The following is a 22,810-nucleotide window of genomic DNA, read 5'->3' as shown; positions in this document are numbered from 1 at the left end:
TATTTACAGTCTCTCTTTATTGTAAACCACTTCTCTTTATTGTAAACCGCCTAGAAGTCGCAAGATTGTTGGCGGTATATAAGAATAAAGTTATTATTATTATTATTATTATTATTATCCTACGGGAAACCTTTTATAAAAACTAGGAGAACCCTCTTACAGTCCCCGGGGCCCCCCGTAAGTTAGATAGCCTTTACCGGGTTATCCCGATCCCGGGGTTTGACAAACCTCAATTGCCCCATGAGTCTCTCCTTGTTGAGTCCACCTTGAAGAAAACTCAGGGCTCCAGTGTTTATGCCTCCACCCCTCCTGGCAGAGAGGGCAAAACTATGGACAAGTTTGGCAAAAGGCTCTACCAGAATGCCATGCTGGCCAATAGGGCGAACAATTACACGTTCCACTTCTCATTTTACATGAAACACCTGGTCCAACAGCTGTCCGCCCTTCAAAAATATATTCCTGAGAGAAAGATTCCACTTTTCCAGCAACAAATTTCCAGTCTCCTTCAACTGAGGAAATTTATGGTACGCTCTATCTACGATTCTTTTGAGCTGACCTCTCGTGCCTCTGCCATTGCTGTTGCCATGCGCCGCCTGGCTTGGCTGAGAGTATCTGATTTGGACATCAACCACCAAGACCGTCTAGCCAACGCTCCCTGTCTTGGGGATGAACTTTTTGGGGAGTCCCTGGATTCAACCACCCAGAAACTCTAGGCCCATGAGACCAGATGGGACACACTGGTTAAACCCAAGAAGAAGGCTCCACCTGCTCGACCTTACAGACCTCAGTCCTCATATCAACGCAGGTTCTCAGCCAGACCGCTCAATCCGCCTTCACAACAACCTAGGCGGCACCGTCAGCAACACCACCACACCCAGGCTCGTTCTCAGTCCAACCAACCTGCCAAACCTCTGCCACCTTCCAAACCCTCTCAGCCCTTTTGACTCTTCTCTCCAGGGCATAGCCAGTCTCCCGCCTTCATTGCCTCTTCCTCAACCAATCGGAGGCCGTCTCCACATCTTCCTCAGCCGTTGGGAGGTCATCACATCGGACCAGTGGGTCCTCAACATCATTCGCCATGGCTACTTTCTCAACTTCCAGACTCTTCCATCGAACAATCCTCCCGTAGAGTCTGCTTCTCACTCCCCCCAAACCCCCCTCCTCCTGAGAGAGGTTCAATACCTCCTTCTTCTCAATGCCATCGAAGAGGTGCCTCCGGACCAAAGGGGTCAGGGATTCTACTCCCGCTACTTCCTGGTTCCCAAGAAGACAGGAGACCTTCGTCCCATCCTCGATCTCAGGGACCTCAACAAATGTCTGGTCAAGGAGAAGTTCAGAATGCTCTCCCTTGCCACGCTGTACCCTCTTCTTTCTCAACACGACTGGCTATGTTCCCTGGACCTCAAAGAGGCCTACACTCACATCCCAATCAATCCGACTTCACGTCGCTACCTACGGTTTCAGATACAGCACCGTCACTATCAGTACAAAGTGCTACCTTTTGGCCTCGCTTCATCGCCCAGGGTGTTCACCAAGTGCCTTATTGTGGTGGCGGCCTTCCTCAGGTCTCACAACCTCCAGGTGTTCCCCTACTTGGACGATTGGTTGGTGAAAGCTCCGCATGTGCTGCAAGCCACTCATCACACCATCTTGCTCCTCCATCTCCTGGGGTTCGAGATCAACTACCCCAAGTCGCATCTGCTTCCTACACAGCGACTTCAGTTCATTGGAGCAGTTCTCGACACCACACTAATGAGGGCGTTTCTCCCCTCCGATCGTCAACGGACCCTGCTCCACCTCTGTCGTCAGGTGCTCCTTCATCACTCCATTCCTGCCCGACAGATGATGGTCCTCCTGGGCCACATGGCCTCCACGGTGCATGTGCTTCCTCTGGCACGACTCCACCTCAGGACACCTCAATGGACTCTTGCCAACCAATGGTCGCAGACCAAGAATCTTCTTTCTCATCCCATCTCTGTGACATCGTCTCTTCAGCAATCTCTTCAATGGTGGTTGAACTCCTCAAATCTTTCCAGGGGTCTACTCTTTCATCTACCCTCTCACTCCATGATCATAACCACGGATGCCTCCCCCTATGCGTGGGGAGCTCACTTAGGATATCTACGCACCCAGGGACTCTGGACCCCTCAGGAGCGTCAACATCACATCAATTTCCTAGAACTCAGAGCCATGTTCTATGCTCTCAAAGCCTTCCAGCACCTTCTCTGCCCTCAGGTTCTTCTCCTGTGCACAGACAATCAAGTCGCCATGTACTACATAAACAAGCAAGGTGGCACCGGATCTCGCCTCCTTTGTCAGGAGGCTCTCCGCATCTGGACCTGGGCCACGGCCCGCAATCTCTTCCTCAAGGCTGTCTATATCCAGGGCGAACAGAACTCCCTGGCCGACATTCTCAGCCGCATTCTTCAACCTCACGAGTGGACTCTGGACCCTTCAACACTCCACTCCATCTTTGCTCGCTGGGGCACTCCGCAGGTGGACCTCTTTGCAGCGCCTCACAACCATCAGCTGCCCCAGTTCTGTTCCAGACTCTTCTCTCCTCATCGTCTGACCCCAGATGCATTCCTGCTCGACTGGACGGATCGGTTCCTCTATGCCTTTCCTCCACTACCTCTGATGTTGCGGACGTTAGCCAAACTCCGCAGGGACAGGGCCACCATGATTCTCATCGCTCCTCGGTGGCCTCGCCAACACTGGTTCTCCCTCCTGCTTCAGCTCAGCTCCAGGGAGCCCATTCCTCTTCCTGTGTTTCCTACTCTACTTACGCAGCAACGTCAGTCTCTACTGCATCCCAATCTGTCTTCGCTCCACCTGACAGCTTGGTTTCTATCGGGCTGACCTCTCCAGAGAATCTGTCTCAGCCTGTCCGTCGCATTCTGGATGCCTCCAGGAAACCGGCCACCCTTCAATGTTACCATCAGAAGTGGACCAGGTTCTCCTCTTGGTGTCTGCTGCATCATCACGATCCCACCTCATTAGTGGTGGAAACTGTACTGGACTATTTGCTCTCTCTGTCCGACGCTGGCCTCAAGTCTACCTCAATCAGAGTCCACCTCAGTGCCATCACTGCGTTTCATGAGCCTATCCACGGAAAACCTCTCACGGCTCATCCACTGGTTTCCCGGTTCATGAGAGGCCTCTTCAATGTCAAACCACCTCTGAAGCCTCCTCCTGTCGTCTGGGACCTGAATGTGGTTTTATCAGCCCTCATGAAACCTCCGTTTGAGCCTCTTGCCACAACTTCGCTCAAACTTCTAACATGGAAGGTGCTTTTCCTCGTTGCCATCACCTCTGCCAGGAGGGTTAGTGAGCTGCATGCACTGGTCGCCGATCCACCGTTCACTGTTTTTCACCATGACAAGGTGGTTCTGCGTACCCATCCTAAATTCCTTCCCAAGGTGGTCTCGGCTTTTCACCTCAACCAGTCCATTGTGTTGCCTGTCTTCTTCCCTAAACCCCACTCTCATCCTGGGGAACAGGCGTTGCACACGCTGGATTGTAAACGTACCCTTGCATACTACCTTGACCGTACCAGGGCTCACCGCTCGTCCCCTCAGCTCTTTCTGACCTTCGATCCTAACCGTCTAGGTCGTCCTGTCTCTAAACGGACGCTTTCCAACTGGCTTGCTGCCTGTATTGCGTTTTGTTATGCTCGGGCCGGTCTCTCACTGGAAGTTGCTGTCACGGCCCACAGGGTCAGAGCTATGGCTGCTTCTGTGGCTTTCCTCCGCTCCACGCCCATCGAGGAAATCTGCAAGGCTGCCACTTGGTCCTCAGTTCACACGTTCACTACTCATTACTGTCTGGATGCCTTCTCCAGACGGGATGGACACTTCGGCCAATCCGTGTTACAAAATTTATTTTCCTAATGGCCAACCATCCCTCCTCCCTCTCTGTTAGCTTGGAGGTCACCCATGCGTTAAGAATATGCTGCCTGCTTGTCCTGGGATAAAGCACAGTTACTTACCGTAACAGGTGTTATCCAGGGACAGCAGGCAGATATTCTTACATCCCACCCGCCTCCCCGGGTTGGCTTCTTAGCTGGCTTATCTTAACTGGGGACCACGCACTCCTCCGTCGGGCGGGAAGGCACTCGCGCATGCGCGGTGCGGCCAACTAGAACTTTCTAGTTAAAAAGGTCCGTACCGGGGCTCCGTCGGTGACGTCACCCATGCGTTAAGAATATCTGCCTGCTGTTCCTGGATAACACCTGTTACGGTAAGTAACTGTGCTATCTGTGCAGATGGGTTGAGAAGGAACATGCAAATGGTCAAAGAGATTGATGCAATGGAAGATGTGTAATGTATGTATGTATGTATGTATGTATGTATGCGTGATGGAGGCAGAATAAAGTAGCAGCCTAATAGTCAGAACAGCAGGTTGAATACCAGGCAAACTACAGTTCCAATCTTGCTTTTCCCACTGATGCTTTGGGAAAAGTCATTTCACTCTCCACTGCTTCAGATTTACTAATCTAATTACATTAACTTGTACAAATCCTTGGGTTAAGACAAAGTTAATGTTTGTCACAAGCACATGGACAAATTTAAGGTAGAAACCCTGATCCAGGAAGATATGCAAGAGTGCAGCAAAATCAGAGAACGTTGTTTATGGAGGAGTCCATTTTAAGTAACTATACCTTTATAGACTAAATTACCAAGGCTCTTCCAAAGTTACGGTTTGCAAGTCAGAGATAAAGAAAATATGATTGGGTGGTTTTGGTTGTTTTTGTATGTTTTGTTTTATTTGATGTACACTGTTTTGTTTGCCACTTTGGAAGTATATAAGAATTTAAGTAAATAAATGAGAAAGGTATATAACTGAAGAATTTTAAAAATCAAATAAATAAAAAATTCAAATTCCAGGGATGGCTATGGGAATGTTTGTGTGCATTAGGGTAGTCCACGGCAGTATGCAAAAAAAAAATCAATCTTGTCAAACCTGATGTCCACAAGGCTTATTTTTGTCCACTTGGTATGTCTTACTCATGTGTCAAATTTCAGCTTCATTGGACAATATTTAGAGGTCTCCCCAGCATACACTGTTTGCTTATGTGTTGTGTATGTAAGTGATTGTGCATAAATAGTTTGTATGGCGTCATCTAGTTTGCAATCTGCACCCAAAAACTGGCTCCTGTCTGTCAGCTGTCAACTGCTAGACTGCCATGTAGACTGGATGTGCTTCGACTGGTCAACTTTCATCACTGATGAAGGAAAACCTTTACCAGAAAGCTATAAGTCGGCATGTGAGTCAGTGATGGTGATATGGGATCGAGCCAGGTTACCGGAACAATGCAGAGGCTCTTGCGTTAGGAAGCTGAAGAAACTACATGTATAAAACTTTTGCAAACAAGGTGCTCACAGCCATTTCCAGACTTCTATGGTTTCTGTTCGAGCACCTAGCAGCACTTGTCTTTTTGATGACAGAATCACACCAGAAACAAAGCTACAAATGGTGTAAAAATACAGCATCCACCATTGCCAGACATTTATAGTAAACACAGCATAGTAAATGATGACAGATAAAGACCTGAACAGTCTATCCAGTCTGCCCATTAGCTATGCTCATTTAAAATACTTGATTAAATTGCAAAAGATGAAATTTTTCTTTGCCTCTCCTCATAAGATGGATTTTGAACCATCTTTAACTTTAAATTAACACTCAATATCAGATTCATTCCTCAATCAAAATTTTAGGTGTTATTCTAGATCAACAGTTATCTATGAAAAATCAGGTTGACACTGTGATCCAAAAAGGGTTCCACACATTCTGAAATCTGCAAACTATCCAGCCTTATTTTGACACCTCCGCATTCAGATCTCTGGTCCAATCATTATTATTGAGCCAAACGGACTATTGTAATATTATCTACCTTGCAAGCACAAAGAAAAACAATGCTAGATTAAGAATTATCCAGAATATCGCAGTTAGGCTTATTTATGGCTTGAAGAAATTTGATCATCTAACTCAGTGTCCCGCAAACTTTTCCAGCCGGCGGCACACTAAATGCAGTGCCCTGGCCAGAAGGCACCCAGAAGCTGATGTGATGATGTCATGCGCAGAAGCCCATCTTGCAGCAACCCTGCCGTTACAGGGATCCAGGAGGTGCAGGGAGAAGAGGAGAGAGGCCGACCAGGAGGAGAGTCATCCACACCGGCTGACTTCCTACAGAATGTGCCTCTCGCCAGGAGTTTTTAATGAGTTTTATGAGTAGATCGTCAAATTATTCTTTATTTTACTTTATATTCTGGTTATATGCTCCCATCATATGTGTTCTTCCCTAAATGTTTCTTTTTCTTGCCTTAAAGATTGTAGTTCATCCCCCTTGCCGTACCAGTTTGTATCAGAACGTAAATAATTTGTTTACAATGTCTTGTTTTGTCCTCCCCATTTTTTTTATTTTTACTTCAAAAAAAAAAAAATTGTTATACGCATTGAAGTACCGTATATGATATTGCGTAGATAACAAATCTTAATAAACTTGAAACTTGTGAGCCGCAGCACACAGTTTGCGATACATTGATCTAACCCCTTTTTATCAGGAACTGCACTAGCTCCCTGTGGAGTCCTGCATAATCTTCAAAGTAGGCTGTATGTACTATAAAGTAGCCTTTGGTCAAGCCCCTTTCTACTTGGTTGCCTCATTTTCCATTGCCTTTCATAAAAACAGTAGAAGATCTCATGCCCTTTTTATATTATCATCTGTTAAGGGCTGTAAAAGCTAAAAAAAAAAAAAATACCATGATCGCACTCTTGCTTTTCAGGCAGCTTTCTATGATAAGGACTTTCAACAATTTCTATTTTCATCTCATTCTTATCTACATTTTAGAAAAACAATTAAAACATTCCTTTTTTCCAGGTTCATAGCTAACTAGATCCTCCCTATAGGATGTTCATTTAATTTGTGGGTTTTTTTCTTTAATAACTTTTTGTAAACCACATCAAACTTCACAGCTATGCGGTCTAGAAATCAGATGTTATGTTTCTTTTCTTTGAAATTTTTGGGCCCTAGACTGTAAAGTCCAGCTGTTATTGACCTAGGTTCCAACTGCCAATGTTGCCGTCCAAGCTCACTCCAGCATATCCACCCATCTCGTTGTTTGCAGGATATCTTTTGTAAAGTCTGGCCAGTAACGTCCTCATGTTCTAAGTTAGTAGAGTTCCCATTGATGCCCTCCCCAGCCCATCCTATACCAAATCACCATATATGGGACAAAGACCATGCAAGTCTGTCCAGTTCTGGCCTTGGTTCTTTAATTTATACCATTCATTTTTTAATTAGAGATCATCTGTGTTTATCCCAGACTTTTTAAAATTCCATCACTGTTTTCCTCTCCACCACTTCCTTTGGGAGGGCATCCAGGCATACACCATCCTCTTCATGAAAAAGAATTTCCTAACGTTACTCCAAATCTTCCTCCCTGCAACCTCAAGTTATGCCCTCTAGTTTTACCATTATCCTTTTCTGGAAAAGATTTGGTTCTATATTAATACCTTTCAAGTATTTAAACATCTGTATCATATCTCCCTTGGCCCTCCTCTCCTCCAGAGTATGCATGTTTAGGTCTTCCAGTCTTTTCTCATACATCTTTTGGCTCAAACCACTTAACATTTTCATTGCATTCCTCTGGACCACTTCAAGTCTTTTTATATCCTTCGGCAGAAAAGGCCTCCAAAACTATACAAAATACTCCAAGTGTGGCCTCACCAATGACCTATACAGGGGCATCAACACCTCCATTGTTCTGCTGGTTACTCCTCTTTCTACACAGCCTAGCAACTTTCTGACTACAGCCACTGCCTTATCACACTGTTCAGATGACTTTAGATCCTCAGATACAATCACCCCAAGGTCCCTCTCTCCATCTGTGCTTATCGGCCTCTAACCTCCCAGCACATACGGTTCCCTCGGATTTCTAAACACCCCCCCCCCCAATAAAGAAAAGCATCACTCTGCACTTCTTTGCATTAAATTTTAGTTGCCAGACATTAGACCATTCTTCTAACTTTTTTCATGTTTCTGCTCCCTCTGGGGCAGTGGTCTCAAACACGCGGCCCATGGGCTGCATGTGGCTCTCCAGGTTTTATTTGCGGCCCGTGGTCTGGAGGCATCATTCTCTTCCTTTAGGAGCAGCAGCCGGCTCGTTCGTTCAAAGCCGTGGGTTGGTGGCTCTTTCGCTATCTATTCCTGCATCGGAAGCCTCTCTGATGTCACAACATCAGAGAGGCTTCAGACGCAGGCGCGGATCTTGCAAGGAGCCGCCACCCGCGGCTTTGAACGAACGAGCCGGCCAGACATGCTGCTGCTCCAGTGGCGTACCAAGGGGGGGTGGTCCACTGTTCTCCCTAGAATGCGGCTTGCGGCTCGTCTAGAGCAGTGGTGCCCAACCTGCTTCCCTTCCCTTCTCACTGCTGCCATCGGGGATCAGGCCAGCACCGTGTTCTTTGATCTCCCTGCTTCTCTTCCCTGCGGGGCCGACCAACTCTGGTGGCCCGACGTCAATTCTGACGTTGAGAGGACGCTCTGGCTAGCCAATCGCTGCCTGGCTGACCGGAACGTCCTTTCCGACGTTAGAATTGACATCGGGCAACGAGAGTTGGTCGGCCCCATGCAGAAGAGAAGCAGGGAGATGGCCTGTTCCCGATAGTGGCAGCAGCAGCAGCAGCCTATTCCGCGGCGGCGGTGGCATGGGGGAGGGCAGGAAAGAAGATAGAAAGAAAGAAGGTGGGGTGGGGACAGGGAGCCAGAAAAAAAAGCAAAAAATGGGGCACGGAGGAAGGAAGGAAGAAAGAAAGAAGGAGGGGGGACAGGGAACCAGAAACAAAGCAAAAAATGGGGCACGGAGGAAGGAAGGAAGAAAGAAAGAAAGAAGGAGGGGGGACAGGGAACCAGAAACAAAGCAAAAAATGGGGCACGGAATCAGAGAAAGACAGACATAGAGAAAGAAAGAAAAAGTTGGGGAGGGAATGAGGTCTGGAGGAGAGGAAGCATACAGGAGGCTGAAAGAAGGGAAGAAGTATTGGATACACAGTCAGAAGAATAAAGTGCAACCAGAGACTGATGAAATTACCAAACAAAGGTAGGAAAATGATTTTATTTTCAATTTAGTGATTGAAATGTGACAGTTTTGAGAAAGAAAAGATATTGAACTTTAAATGTGAGTGCTGCAGAAAAAAATAGAGTACTTGGAGGGCCGCAGAAAAAATAGTTAATGTCTTATTAAAGAAATGACAATTTTGCATGAGGTAAAACTCTTTATAGTTTATATATCTTTCCTTTTAACTGTTAAAGGAAAGTTTTATAAACTATAAAGAGTTTTACCTCATGCAAAATTGTCATTTCTTTAATAAGACATTAACTATTTTTTCTGCGGCCCTCCAAGTACCTACAAATCCAAAATGTGGCCTCGTAAAGGGTTTGAGTTTGAGACCACTGCTCTGGGGTGTCCACTCTGTTACAAATCTTGGTATCATCCACAAAAAGGCTAACCTTACCTTCTAACCCTTTAGCAATGTCGCTCACAAACATATTGAACAGAATCGGTCTCCTTGAAGCACTCCACTACTCATCTTTCCCTCCTCTGAGCTAATTCAATTAACTACCACTTTCTGGCGTCTATTAACCAGTTTTTAATCCAGTTCACCACTTTGGGCACTAACTTCAGCATATGGAGTTTATTTAAGAACATAAGAATTGCCACTGCTGGGTCAGACCAGTGGTCCATCGTGCCCAGCGGTCCATCATGCCCAGCAGTCCGCACCTGCAGCGGCTACCAAGTCAAAAACCAGAGCCCTAAGATCAACCCTACCTGCGTATGTTCCGGTTCAGCAGGAACTTGTCCAACCTTGTCTTGAATCCATGGAGGGTGTTTTCCCCTGTAACAACCTCTGGAAGAGCGTTCCAGTTTTCCACCACTCTCTGGATGAAAAACTTCCTTACATTTGTACAGAATCTATCCCCTTTTAACTTTAGAGTGCCCTCTCATTCTTCCTACCTTGGAGAGGGTGAACAACCTGTCTAACTACTAAGTCTATTCCCTTCAGTATCTTGATTGTTTCTATCATGTCCCCTTCTCAGTCTCCTCTTTTCGAGGGAGAAGAGGCCCAGTTTCTCTAATCTCTCACTGTACGGCAACTCCTCCAGCCCAGTAACCATTTTAGTTGCTCTTCTCTGGACCTTTTCGAGTAGCACCGTGACCTTCTTCATGTACAGCGACCAGTGCTGGACGCAGTATTCCAGGTGAGAGCATACCATGGCCTGGTACAGAGGCATGATAACCTTCTCCGATCTGTTTGTGATCTCCTTCTTAATCATTCCTAGCATTCTGTTCGCCCTCTTCGCCGCTGCCGCACATTGTGCGGATGGCTTCATTGACTTGTCGACCAGTATTCCCAAGTCTTTTTCCAGGGGGGTCTCTCCAAGTACCGCCCCGGACATCCTGTATTTGTGTATAAGATTTTTGTTACCAACATGCATCACCTTACACTTATCCACGTTAAACCTCATTTGCCATGTCGCAACCCATTTCTCGAGCGTGTTTATGTCCTGTTGCAGGTCTTCGCAATCCTTCTGCGTCTTCACTACTCTGAATAGCTTCGTATCGTCTGCAAATTTAATCACCTCGCTCATTGTACCAATTTCCAAGTCGTTTATAAATATGTTGAAGAGTCACCTATGTGGAACTAAGAACATAAGAAGTTGCCCCCGCTGAGCCAGACCAGAGGTCCATCCTGCCCAGCGGTCCGCTCCTGCGGCGGCCCATCAGGCCCAGTGCCTGAACAGTGGTCTCTGATTAATTTTATAACTTACCTCTAATCCCATCCCTATAATCTACCTTTACTCTTATCTGTACCCCTCAATCCCTTTGTCTTCCAAGTACCTATCCAAAGCTTCTTTGAACCCCTATAGCGTGCTCCTGTTTATCATATCCTCTGGTAGCGCGTTCCATGTATCCACCACCCTCTGTGTGAAAAAGAACTTCCTGGCGTTTGTTCTAAACCTCTCCCCTTTCAATTTCTTTGAGTGCCCCCTTGTACTTATTGATCCCCTTAATTTGAAAAATCTGTCCGTGTCTATTTTTTCTATGCCCTTCATGATCTTGAAGGTTTCTATCATGTCTCCTCTAAGTCTCCGCTTTTCCAGGGAGAAAAGCCCTAGCTTTTTCAATCTGTCAGTATATGAGAGGTCCTCCATGCCCTTTATTAGCTTAGTTGCTCTTCTCTGGACCCTCTCAAGTACCTCCATGTCCTTCTTGAGGTACGGCGACCAGAACTGAACACAGTACTCCAGGTGCGGGCGCACCATAGCACGATACAGTGGCAGGATGACTTCCTTTGTCCTGGTCGTGATACCCTTCTTAATGATACCCAACATTCTGTTTGCTTTCCTTGAAGCCGTGGCACACTGCGCCGACGCCTTCAATGTTGTGTCTACCATCACTCCCAGGTCTCTTTCAAGGTCGCTCACCCCTAGCGCTGATCCCCCCATTTTGTAAGTGAACATCGGGTTTTTTCCCCTATATGCATGAACTTGCATTTCCCTATGTTGAAACTCATTTGCCACTTTTTGGCCCATTTTTCCAGTGTTGTCAGATCTTTTTGGAGATCTTCGCAGTCCTCCATGTTATTGACCTTGCGATATAGTTTGGTGTCATCCGCAAATTTAATAACCTCACATTTTGTTCCTGCTTCCAGGTCGTTAATGAATATATTGAATAGGAGCGGTCCCAGCACCGACCCCTGTGGAACTCCGCTCGTGACCCATTGCCAGTCTGAATAATGTCCCTTTACTCCAACCCTCTGTTTTCTGTCCGCCAGCCAGTTTTTGATCCATCGGTGGACCTCCCCTTGCACCCCATGGTTCCATAGCTTCCTTAGTAGTCTTTCGTGTGGCACCTTGTCGAAGGCTTTTTGGAAGTCAAGGTAAATGATATCTATGGATTCCCCTTTATCCACCTGGCTGGTTACCCCCTCAAAGAAGTATAATAAGTTCGTGAGGCATGACCTGCCCTTGCAGAAGCCATGCTGGCTCGACTTTAGCTGCCCATAGTTGTCGATGTGTTCCCAGATGCTGTCTTTAATCAGTGCTTCCATCATCTTTCCCGGGACCGAGGTCAAGCTCACCGGCCTGTAGTTTCCTGGGTCTCCCCTTGAGCCTTTCTTGAAGATGGGCGTGACATTTGCTATTTTCCAGTCTTCCGGAATCTCTCCAGTTTTTAGGGATAGGTTGCATATTTGTCGAAGTGGCTCAGCTATTTCGTTCCTTAGTTCCTTGAGTACCCTTGGGTGAATGCCATCCGGACCTGGTGATTTGTCGCTCTTTAGCCTGTCTATCTGCCTGAGGACATCCACCTTGCTCACTTCTAGCTGGACCAGATTTTCATCCTGCTCTCCTTTTACGATCTCCTTGGGCTCCGGAATGTTGGTTGTGTCCTCCCTCGTGAAAACTGACGTGAAGAACTTATTTAGCCTGTCAGCTATCTCCTTTTCCTCTTTTACCACTCCCTTTCTGTCCCCATCATCCAAGGGTCCCACTTCCTCCCTTGCTGGTTGCTTCCCCTTAACGTACCTGAAGAATGATTTGAAGTTTGTTGCTTCCCCTGCCAGTCTCTCTTCATATTCTTTTTTTGCTTTCCTAACCACTCGATGACACTCCTTTTGGTGTTTTTTTGTGTTCCTTTTGGTTCTCCTCTGTTTTGTCTTTTTTCCATTTTTTGAATGATGCTTTCTTGTCACTTATCGCCTTTTTCACTGCATTTGTTATCCACACTGGGTTTTTTGTTCTATTTTTTTTGCACCCTTTCCTGTACTTGGGGATGCACAGGTTCTGTGCTTCGTGCACTGTGCCCTTGAGTATGGTCCAGGCATTTTCTACGGACTCCATCTTCCTTGCGCTGTCGTTGAGTTTCTTTCCCACCATTTTCCTCATGGCATCATAATTCCCACTGTGTCAAAGGCTTTGCTGAAATCTAAGTTAATTACATCTAGTACGTGTCCTTGATCCAATTCTCTAGTTGCCCAGTCAAGGAATTCAATAAGATTCGTTTGGCACAATTTACCTTTAGTAAATCCATGTTGCCTAAGATCTTGTAATCCTTTAGATGCTAAGAATTTCACTATCCTTTCCTTCAACAATGTTTCCATTATTTTTCCAATAACCAAAGTGAGGCTTATGGGCAGGCCTGTAGTTTCCTGCGTCATCTCTGTGACCACTTTTGTGAAGAGGGACCACATCTGCTCTTCTCTAGTCCCTTGGAACCTCTCCAGTCTCTAAAGATTTATTGAACAAATCTTTAAAAGGACCCGACAGAACCTCTTTGAGCTTCTTCAATATCCTGGGATGGATCCTGTCTGGTCCCATTGCTTTGTCCACCTTCACTTTTTCAAATTGTTTACAAACATTTTCTTCCGTGAACGGTATGGTATCCACTCCATTCTCAGGTGTAACTTTGCTAGCCAATTGTGGTCCTTCTCCAGGTTTTTCTTCCGTGAACAACAAACAGAAATATTTGTTTAGCACGTTTGCTTTTTCCTCATCACTCTCTACATAGCGGTTCATACTTTCTTCTCAGTCTCATAATTCCATTTTTTGTCTTCCTCCTTTCACTAATATACCTGAAAATTTTGTCTCCCTTTTTAATATTTCTAGCCATCTGCTCTTCCACTTTCGCCAGACGTCTCATGCACACAGATGAAACAGACCATGTGACCTTTGAATGTCTTATAACACAGAGAACAAAGTCATTTTTTGATCTCTTGATTGAAGGAGGATCAACAAAGGAAAAATATTCCTCATTTTTTGATCTCTTGATTGAAGGAGGATCAACAAAGGAAAAATATTCCTGAAGAAATATCCTCCCAAGTGGACTGACAATCCACTTTTCAAGGAACTTTGGAACTGGACATCCAAATTGATTGTTATTAATGATGCAGCAGAATGAGGGATTAAGCCTCATTGAAAAACACAACGATACTTTGACAAAAGATAAAGAACAGAATCAATTTGTTCTCCAGCTAGTGGCCAGCACCAAAAGAAGTTTCCTTCTGCATCAAAAATATAAGAATGGCCTTACTGGGTCAGACCAATGGTCCATCAAGCCCAGTAATCCATTCTCATGTTGGCCAATCCAGTTCACTAGTACCTGGTCAAAATCCAAAGAGTAGCAACATTCCATGCTACCGATCCAGGGCAAGCAGTGGCTTCCCCATGTCTTTCTCAATAATAGACTATGGACTTTTCCTCCAGGAAACTATCTATACCTTTCTTAAAACCAGCTATGCTATACGCTCTTACCACAACCTCTAACAATGCGTTCCAGAGCTTAACTATTCTCTGAGTGAAAAAATATTTCCTCCTATTGGTTTTAAAAGTATTTCCCTGTAATTTCGAGTGTCCCCCTAGTCTTTGTAATTTTTGATGGAGTGAAAAATCAATCTACTTATGCCATAGACCGTTGAATATTTGTCAAGTGCACATGAATTACGATATACTGTTAAGCCTAATGGTAGTTTAAAAAACAGTGAGGTGGGGCGACTCCTAAACTTGTTTTAAGTAAAATTTTGTGTTTTTCATTTTTATATAAAGGGATAAAATTAGCCTTGTGGACAAACAAAATGTGTTAATTTTTTTGGACCACCCTAGTGTGCATGAATGTAATCATAGACATTCTTCTCCTCTATCCACCCAGTGACTGACCTGATCTCTGGAGAATGCTGTGAATAGGGTCAGGAATCCCATTTTCATTAGCTCTGCCCATTCCGATTCACAGTAATAATCCTGAAGCCTCTTCCGGCAGCCAAAAAATAAGCAATTACCTGAGAAACAGAAAACACAAGAGAACTTGTAATCCTAAACAAAGGCAGATGCATTCTTAAACACTTTACTGAGTAGAGTAGGAACAGCCATTTTGGAATTTATCTACTGCAATCTATTAAGTTAACTTACGAAAATCCAGAATAACTCAGAGGGATATGAGAGACATTAAAGAGTATCTCTAGACCTTTAGGGGCAAATTCTAAAAAAGACGCCTAAAGTTTAGTGTCCACAACTTGGGTGTCCAACAACTTAGGCATCCAAATAGATTGAATAATAAGCACAATAACTTTAACAAGCAATAATTGAAAGTCAGACGTCCAAAGGCTGTGCACGATTCACAAAATAAGCATCTACAATTTCATAGACGTCCACTGGAAAAAGCTGCGCCTAACGTGATAGGCATGGTTTTAATATGGACGTCCATTTACATAACTGCATGGCGCTCAGCGTCCTAACGCATCTATATTCTTGCTTAAAATGTAGGTGTTGCAAAACCAGGTCTACTTTTGGGCATGAACTGGGTGCTAGCTAGGTGCGAGTTAGGCGTGATGGAGGCGTCCAGATATAGTGGTATGGGTTTTTTTTTTTTGGGGGGGGGGGGTAAAGAGTACTCCAGTTTGATATTAAGGTAAAAAGATATTTAATAATACATTACTCAAGCAAAGCACATGGAAATATATATATATATACTGCATATTAAACCTCATTCCCAAAGTTTAAGAAAATAAAAAGAGAAACCCTACTCACAATGGCTGTGGTTCAGAGCAAGTGGATATGTCTGATGCACAATCTTGATATCATTGTGACATCATCAATATGCACCTAGATGGTAGAATGTCACTAAAAAATAATAGGAACCCCTGCCTAAAAGGAAGCTCCTGTGGCTCAGTGGTTAAAGGCACTTCTTCCATCTTCCGCAGGTCCTGGGTTCAAATCCACACAACTCCCCCCCCTTACAACTTTGTTTTGGTATCATAAGAGAGTATGGGCTGTGGACAGGTATCAAGAGGACTTTGCAATTTACATTTGCACTCTGTTGTTTCCAGAGTCCAGAGAGAAACTTATTTTTACCCTGAGACGGTTATGATCTCTTAAGGTATCATCTCACATGCAGGAACCCCTGCCTAAAAGGAAGCTTCTGTGGCTCAGTGGTTAAAGGCATTTCTTCCATCTTCCACAGGTCATGGGTTCAAATCCCTAGTATGGTCAGGTACCCCAGCACATATTCCTATTTGGTTTTTAGTGGAAATCTGTCACAGTAATGTCAAGATTGTGCGTCAAACATGTCTACTTGCTCTGAGCCATCTGGGAAACATCGCAAGGAGGACTCGATATCAGATGCATGGATGGCTATGAAGGACTTGGGCTGCCGCATGCCTCTGGAACAGACTGAGTGGAGTTCACCCAGCATGAGTGCAGAGAACGGAGGGAAGCGGCAGCAGGCTCCTGGAGGGGTTCATTTGATTTCAGAACAGGATACCTGAACTGTTTTATTGTTTCCAGTTGCATAGTTAACTGAATTACTGTTTCATAGTACTGGCTCTTTTGTAGGTCAGGAGCGGGGAGAAAGTATTTTTGTCTTTTCTTTGTCTTTTCTATTCTTTTCTTTTTGGAAAGAGTATGTTTGGGGGTAGTCTGTGGGGATTGATTATGTAGACATGGAAGTTGTGGGGGATGGATGTGTTTGATGGGACATAGCCTGCTAAGTACTGACGAGCTAGTATTGGTTTTCTGCATTAAGGTTTTACAGTTGTCTTATTACATGGGTTTGAAAGGGGCTGGGAAATAGAGCTGAATTGGGAGGGGAAGCGGGTACTGGGGATGAGTGTTCTGAAAATATGGAGTATGAAGTGTGTGTGGACTGCTATATTAGGGGGCGCCGGAGTGATGCATGACTAGAGTAGGTGCTTGTGATGTGTATGAGCCTCTTCGATTTGACTCATTTTCTTGATATGGCTGATCCGAGCGTGTCTGGATCAACTACTTGGAGGGGGGTGGGGGAGGGGGGGGGAGGGGACAGATTTTAATATTCCAACATTAGAAGATATTAAAATACTTTTGCAAAGCACCAATACTAAGGGCTCAGACATTAATTCAATTTCTCCATCTTTTCTAAAACGGTATTTTTCTTTTTTCGGGCCTTTTATTCTGAAAATGATAGAAACTAGTCTAACAATAGGATTCATACTGAAAGAATGGATAGAGGCAATCATCCGACCAATTATAAAAAATCCAAAAGAATCAACAGAAACCAAATCAAACTACCGACCCATAGCCAATCTTCCCTTTCTTCCCAAAATAATAGAAAAAGCTGTTTTTAATCATATAACCAACTTTATAGAAAAAACTCACATACTTCATCTCAATCAGACAGGCTTTAGATCAAACCATTCAACTGAGCATTCTATGATAGAACTCACAACTAACATACAGTATCACTTAGATCAGCATAAATCTGTCCTTCTGGTTTCACTTGATTTATCTGTTACCATAGACCATCACTTATTCATCAAAAGACTATCTTCAGTTGGCATTTCCGACCAACTATTAAATTGGTTTAAATCATACTTTCAAAATCGGTCAGCTAAAGTCATCTTTAATAATTCATCATCTAACAACTTCACCAATTCCTTCGGAATTCCGCAAGGTTCAATTCTTTCCCCACTATTATTTATTATCTTTTTATCACCTCTCTTAACCCTCAGTCAGTCCATTGGATTTTCCTCGTTCGCATATGCAGATGACATTCAACTCCTGTACCCTTTAAACTCAGCAGACCCAAATGAGATAACAACTATAAACAACAAGTTAAAACAAGTAAGCCAATGGCTTAAGGACAATATGTTGGCCCTGAACGCAACAAAATCTTCTGCAATGTTTTTCCCATGGAAAAATGATCTTAAATTTTCATCACAGATACTCCTAAACAAAATCCCTCTCCAAATAGTAACTACAACAAAAATATTGGGAGTAACATTAGATCAGGAACTTTCTTATCATGACCAAATTAGTTCAGTGGTTAAAAATTGCTTTTATAAGTTACGTCTCATCAGATCATTATCAAAAGTTTTAAAACCTGAAGCTCTTAACATTCTAATACACTCATTAATCATTTCTAGGCTAGATTATTGCAACACTTTATACCATGGCATAACTTAAAAAGAAATAAGAAGGCTACAGATAATACAAAATACAGCAATAAAAATTATTACTAATTCAAAAAAATATTACCACTTCTGCAAGCTGCACATTGGTTGTCAATTGCACATAGAATAACTTTTAAAATTATACTGTTAACTTTTAAAATTCAACAATCACATGCTCCGACATTTCTGGATCGTCTCTTGATACCGTATTCTCCATTTAGGGCATTTAGATCAACACAACAACATTTATTAACTATTCCTTCTTTAAAAATAATAGGGACCAGGAGATCTACCATTTTCTCGGTTATAGCACCCCAGCTTTGGAATAATTTACTATTATACTTACGAAATGAACCTTCCTTAGAAAAAATTCAAGCGTTCCTTAAAAAGGTTTCTTTATAAGGACGCATTTGAAACATGGACAGCATAACTTACCAACCACTAAATCTTTTAGACCTTAATCCTACAAGTAAGTTGTTATACCTCAGCATATTACTGATATGTCTCCTCAAGTCTGCTTATCTGACCTCTTTGTCCTGAGTGTTACCTTGACCACACCAAAAGGAAAGACAGATGGTCTCTGTAACACCTTCTTGATAGCATCAAAGAGACAGTGCAACACCTATCCTGACTTCCTTTATTTGAGTGACAACTGGATAGCATCAAAGAGACAATAAACTGCAACACCTCCTTGCTTATTTGAGATCCTGACCTCTTTGACCTCCTTGCCGCTCAAATAACATCAGTAAAGACAGATGGGAAACTACATCAAAAAGAAAGGGACGGTGACAAGTATTTGCTATCTTGACCTTTTTGACCTAGGAATTGCCCAAACAGCCTCAAAGGGACAGTGAACATCCTAACCTCCTTGATCTTCAAAGGGACAGTGAAACCAGTCTCATGGGAAAACAATTTCTGCAAACACCTCCTTCTGACATCCTGACCTGGGTGTTGTCAAAACACAGAACAAAAGAGCAGGACTAATTGTAACAGCAGGACCAGCTGTTTATGCTTTTACTATGAACTCCGCAGTGTGCATCCTATATAAGACCGGGATTCTGACCCTGACAGTAGAATCCATGACGTTTGGCCACGTCTCACGGGACAGTCCTTTGGTCTATCCATCTATCTATTGCAGGGATTCCCAATGGTGAGGATGGTCTGGGGTCAAGGTGATGATAATTTATATTTAATTCTTATATGTGTATAATAAAGTGTTATTGTTTATGCTTTATATTGTCTGTGTGCTTTTCTGAGTGTCACTGATCATCCCACTTGTCAGAAATTAGTGGTGGAACAAATTGGCACCAGAAGTGGGGTTGATCTAATGACGTCAGGAAAGCTAACTAGGCAACAAGGGGTTGAGGAGCAGGCTCCCAATCCCTCCATTCCAAATGGGAATGAAATTATGGGAAAATTAATGGCCACTGAGTTGTCTGTAGAAGCAGGATTGTGTGAATTCTGTACTTTTGGAAGTGGGGATCCACATGAATTATGTGCCTCCTTACAAAAGGTGAAAATCTCAAAAGGAGAAGAGCAAGAAGTAATTTCTAGACAAGGAAGGATGATTTTGTCAGACTGGAGGAATTTGCATGAAGCTAAACAGGAATTACAATTGAAATTAGAAGAGCTGGAAAAGAAAAGGAATAAACAACAGCATGCCATTACAATGCTACAATGTAAGAATAAGTTGTTAATGGATAAGGTAGAAACCTATCAAAATGTAATAGAACAGTCAGCTATGCAATATGCACGATATAAATACAAGAAACGGAGGTGGAAAGTGAGTTACAGAAAAGTTAAAATCTTAGTTTATCATCTGCCGAATGATTGGAATCCAAACAAACGGGATGGGAATATTTGGGATTCAAATTCTAATAACAGTGAGGAGGATATATGTGTTAAAGGAGAACAGGCAGAAAGTTTAGAAGCAGAGCCTGTGAGGAGACAAAGATTACAGGGAAATCTGCAAACAGGAGAGAGACAAAGATTACAGGGAAATCTGCAAACAGGAGAAAATCTAACTAGAGATAATGTTAGGGAGGATGTTACTCCACATGAAATCATGGATATGATGGCACGCTTTACACAGCAGCCTGGGGAACCACTAATACAGTGGGTAGTTCGGGTGCAGGAGCTGGGCGCAGCAGGGATTATGTTAGATGCCACAGATGCCCCTAAATCTGTTCAAATTAGTCAAGAAGTAGCAGTGCAACATGCGTTGCAGGAGGATCCTTATCCTGCAAAAAATGCCCAATGGTCTTTATTAGAGATAATTAGTAGGGGTGTCACGAGGCGATATCCACTTGAATCTGATTGGCCCTCAAATGATAAGATTTGGTATACATTAAAAGATGCTCAAATGAGAATTAAGGAGGAGTCTATGAAGGCAGCCTTGGTAATAGGTCACGCTGACACATATATGTCATTACCTTTTACTGAGTCCATGAGAAATAAAATTATTAAGTATGCTGCACCGGCATACAAACAGGTAATGATAACTTTGTTGATCAATCAAATAGACAGGACTATTTTGGAAGCCTTAGAAGCGGTCCGACAGTTAGGAGATCGGGAGGACTGGGGACCTCAAAATACTTTTGATAAAAAGAGAACAGGACAATCCAATTCAAACAGGGCTAAGCGGGTGTCTCGGAGGAATATGTTTTTGGCATTAATAAAAGATGGTGTAAAGAGGGAAGAAATAGATGGAAAAGATACAAGGACATTATGGGGAATGTACAAAAGTAGAGGACTGGGAAAGAAATCTATGCCTCAAGCACAAGTGAACAAAGGAGAGAGGGTGCCAACGGCTCCCCCTGAGGAAACTGCTTCCATTCTTTATCCTGATTTAAAAGGGTGGAAGTGTTGGGAGGATCAATAATGTGAATGCCGAGCCTCAGTGTGTGCCTGGACCAAATTAGAACAGCGTCCGCAGGTAGAGATAAATATTTAGTAGAAACCTGAGGAGCAACAGGTACAAGCTGTAGTGGACGCTGGGGTGTAGGAATATAAATATCAGGATTGGGGGGAAAATTATACAAGCAGGAAGAAAAAATTTTACAAATTTTAAAATTGGACAATTATCAATTTGGGATTAATCTATGGGATTCCTTGCCAGATATCCAAAAAAAGTTAACATGATAGCTTTCCGATGGAATCTATAGTTTTGGTAAATTGCCAGACATTCCTATGAGATCAGTAGTGGTGGGGAAACCAATAGTAGTACTGATCTCCACAAAAAATTGTAAACATGAACCAATGCATTTTTTACTATTCCTATAGTGGAGCAATGTCCAGAACCATTTACATCCACTTGGCAAGGGAGGCAATATACATATACCAGACTACCACAAAAAATACTTACAGATGCCGAGAGGTGATAGAGAAAGCTACACTTCCCTTCTCCCCAAAGTAAAAAACAGACTTGGGCCTTTTTGGATTTTGGAGGCAACATATTTCACATCTGGGGTAACATATGGGGTAGGTTGGACAATAAAAAAGTAGAATAATAAATAAAGTTTTGTTAGATAGTATAAGGAAGTTGCACTCCAAGTAATTTTGCAAATGTGTCTTTTACCTCAAACACTGACATTGTGAACCACTGTACCTGCACGTAAACCTCTCTTATATGTTTTATAGATTAAAGCGTCCCTGCTTGAATTTTTATGATTGTGTGACAGAGCTTTGAAATGGAAGAAAAATAGAAAAGAAGAACTATATAGAGCAATTAACTTAAATTTCTATCTCTCTTTCTTTTAGAAGCTTAGTATCCAGACATGGTCCGGAGAACCAATTTCACTGTGCCACATTTAAAATACTTCCAGCAAGGATCCAAGATGGCGTCAGGCTGGACGCGCTGAGATGCCGCTCTGAGGATTTTTCTTCAAACAATTTTCAAGCGGTTCAATTACTTACCCGATGCCTAAACGGAGGGGCCGTAGTGCCGCTGGTGCCTCGCGGCCCACGACCACCCCCGCGGCTGGTGACATCGGGGAACTCATCAGACGGATGCAGGGTATTTTTTCGGCGTCGGAGGGAGGCCCGCAGAGGAGTAGCGGCGTCAGTGAGGCCGTGGAGATTCCTCCGGGATTGGAGACATCTTTGAGCCCCGACGTTAGGGCGCCGCCCCCGCAACCTCAGCTAAGCAGCTCTCCAAGGGGTAAGGTAACCCCGGAGGTCGGGGTCTTGTCTTCCCCTGAGGCAAGTAGTCCATCACAGAGCCTGCTGACAGGAGCTCCTATGGATATGAGCTCCTTTGAAGAAGCTGAGGGGGAATCATCTGAGAGGCGAGTTAACCTTCAGGGACAGCGTCAAGTTATTCAACTGGACGGTGAGCACTATGACATTTCTTTACCTGTAATTTCTCTGGAAAAACCCTCAGAAGTAACTCTGGACTCACTATGGGATCTTATGGCCGGACTAGTGAAGACCATAAGTCCCAAACTTCAGTTAATTGAGGGGAAATTATCTCAACATTCTACTGAACTTAAAGAACTGAAAAAGGATATGACTGCCTCTAATTCCTCTGTTCAAAAGCTTGAACAGGACATTAAATCATCCAAACAATTACAGGAAACTTTAATGAAAGACAATATCAATCTTAGAAGAAAGATGGAGAACTTAGAAAATAACTCCAGATACAATAACTTAAGAATCATTAATTTTCCTAGGCTTCCACTGACACCTCCTAGAGAAATGTTTAAAAGATATTTTCTTGAAGTTTTGGGGGCCTCAGAAGATTCATTACCTCCTTTATCAAGAGTCTATTATTTACCTAATAAGATTAAATTACCAAAAAAGCCGTCGGATCAAGGACTATTGGATGTAT

The 22,810-nt window shown here is 43.6% G+C and overlaps 1 protein-coding gene across 3 annotated transcripts in view; it reads right to left on the bottom strand.

The window, feature by feature from the left end:
• Nucleotides 1-22,810, bottom strand: part of NDOR1 (NADPH dependent diflavin oxidoreductase 1) — a 260,429-nt gene that overhangs the window by 20,378 nt on the left and 217,241 nt on the right. For all 3 annotated transcript variants that reach the window (XM_033961410.1, XM_033961409.1, XM_033961411.1), the window contains exon 13: nt 14,717-14,835. In XM_033961410.1, coding sequence (XP_033817301.1) covers nt 14,717-14,835 — 119 coding nt within the window. The remainder of the gene's footprint in view (nt 1-14,716; nt 14,836-22,810) is intronic.

Source organism: Geotrypetes seraphini, chromosome 10, assembly GCF_902459505.1.
Source record: "Geotrypetes seraphini chromosome 10, aGeoSer1.1, whole genome shotgun sequence".
NCBI classification, from domain to species: domain Eukaryota; kingdom Metazoa; phylum Chordata; class Amphibia; order Gymnophiona; family Dermophiidae; genus Geotrypetes; species Geotrypetes seraphini.
Note: the sequence above shows the minus strand (reverse complement) of the source record. Positions and strands in the feature narration are given on the sequence as shown.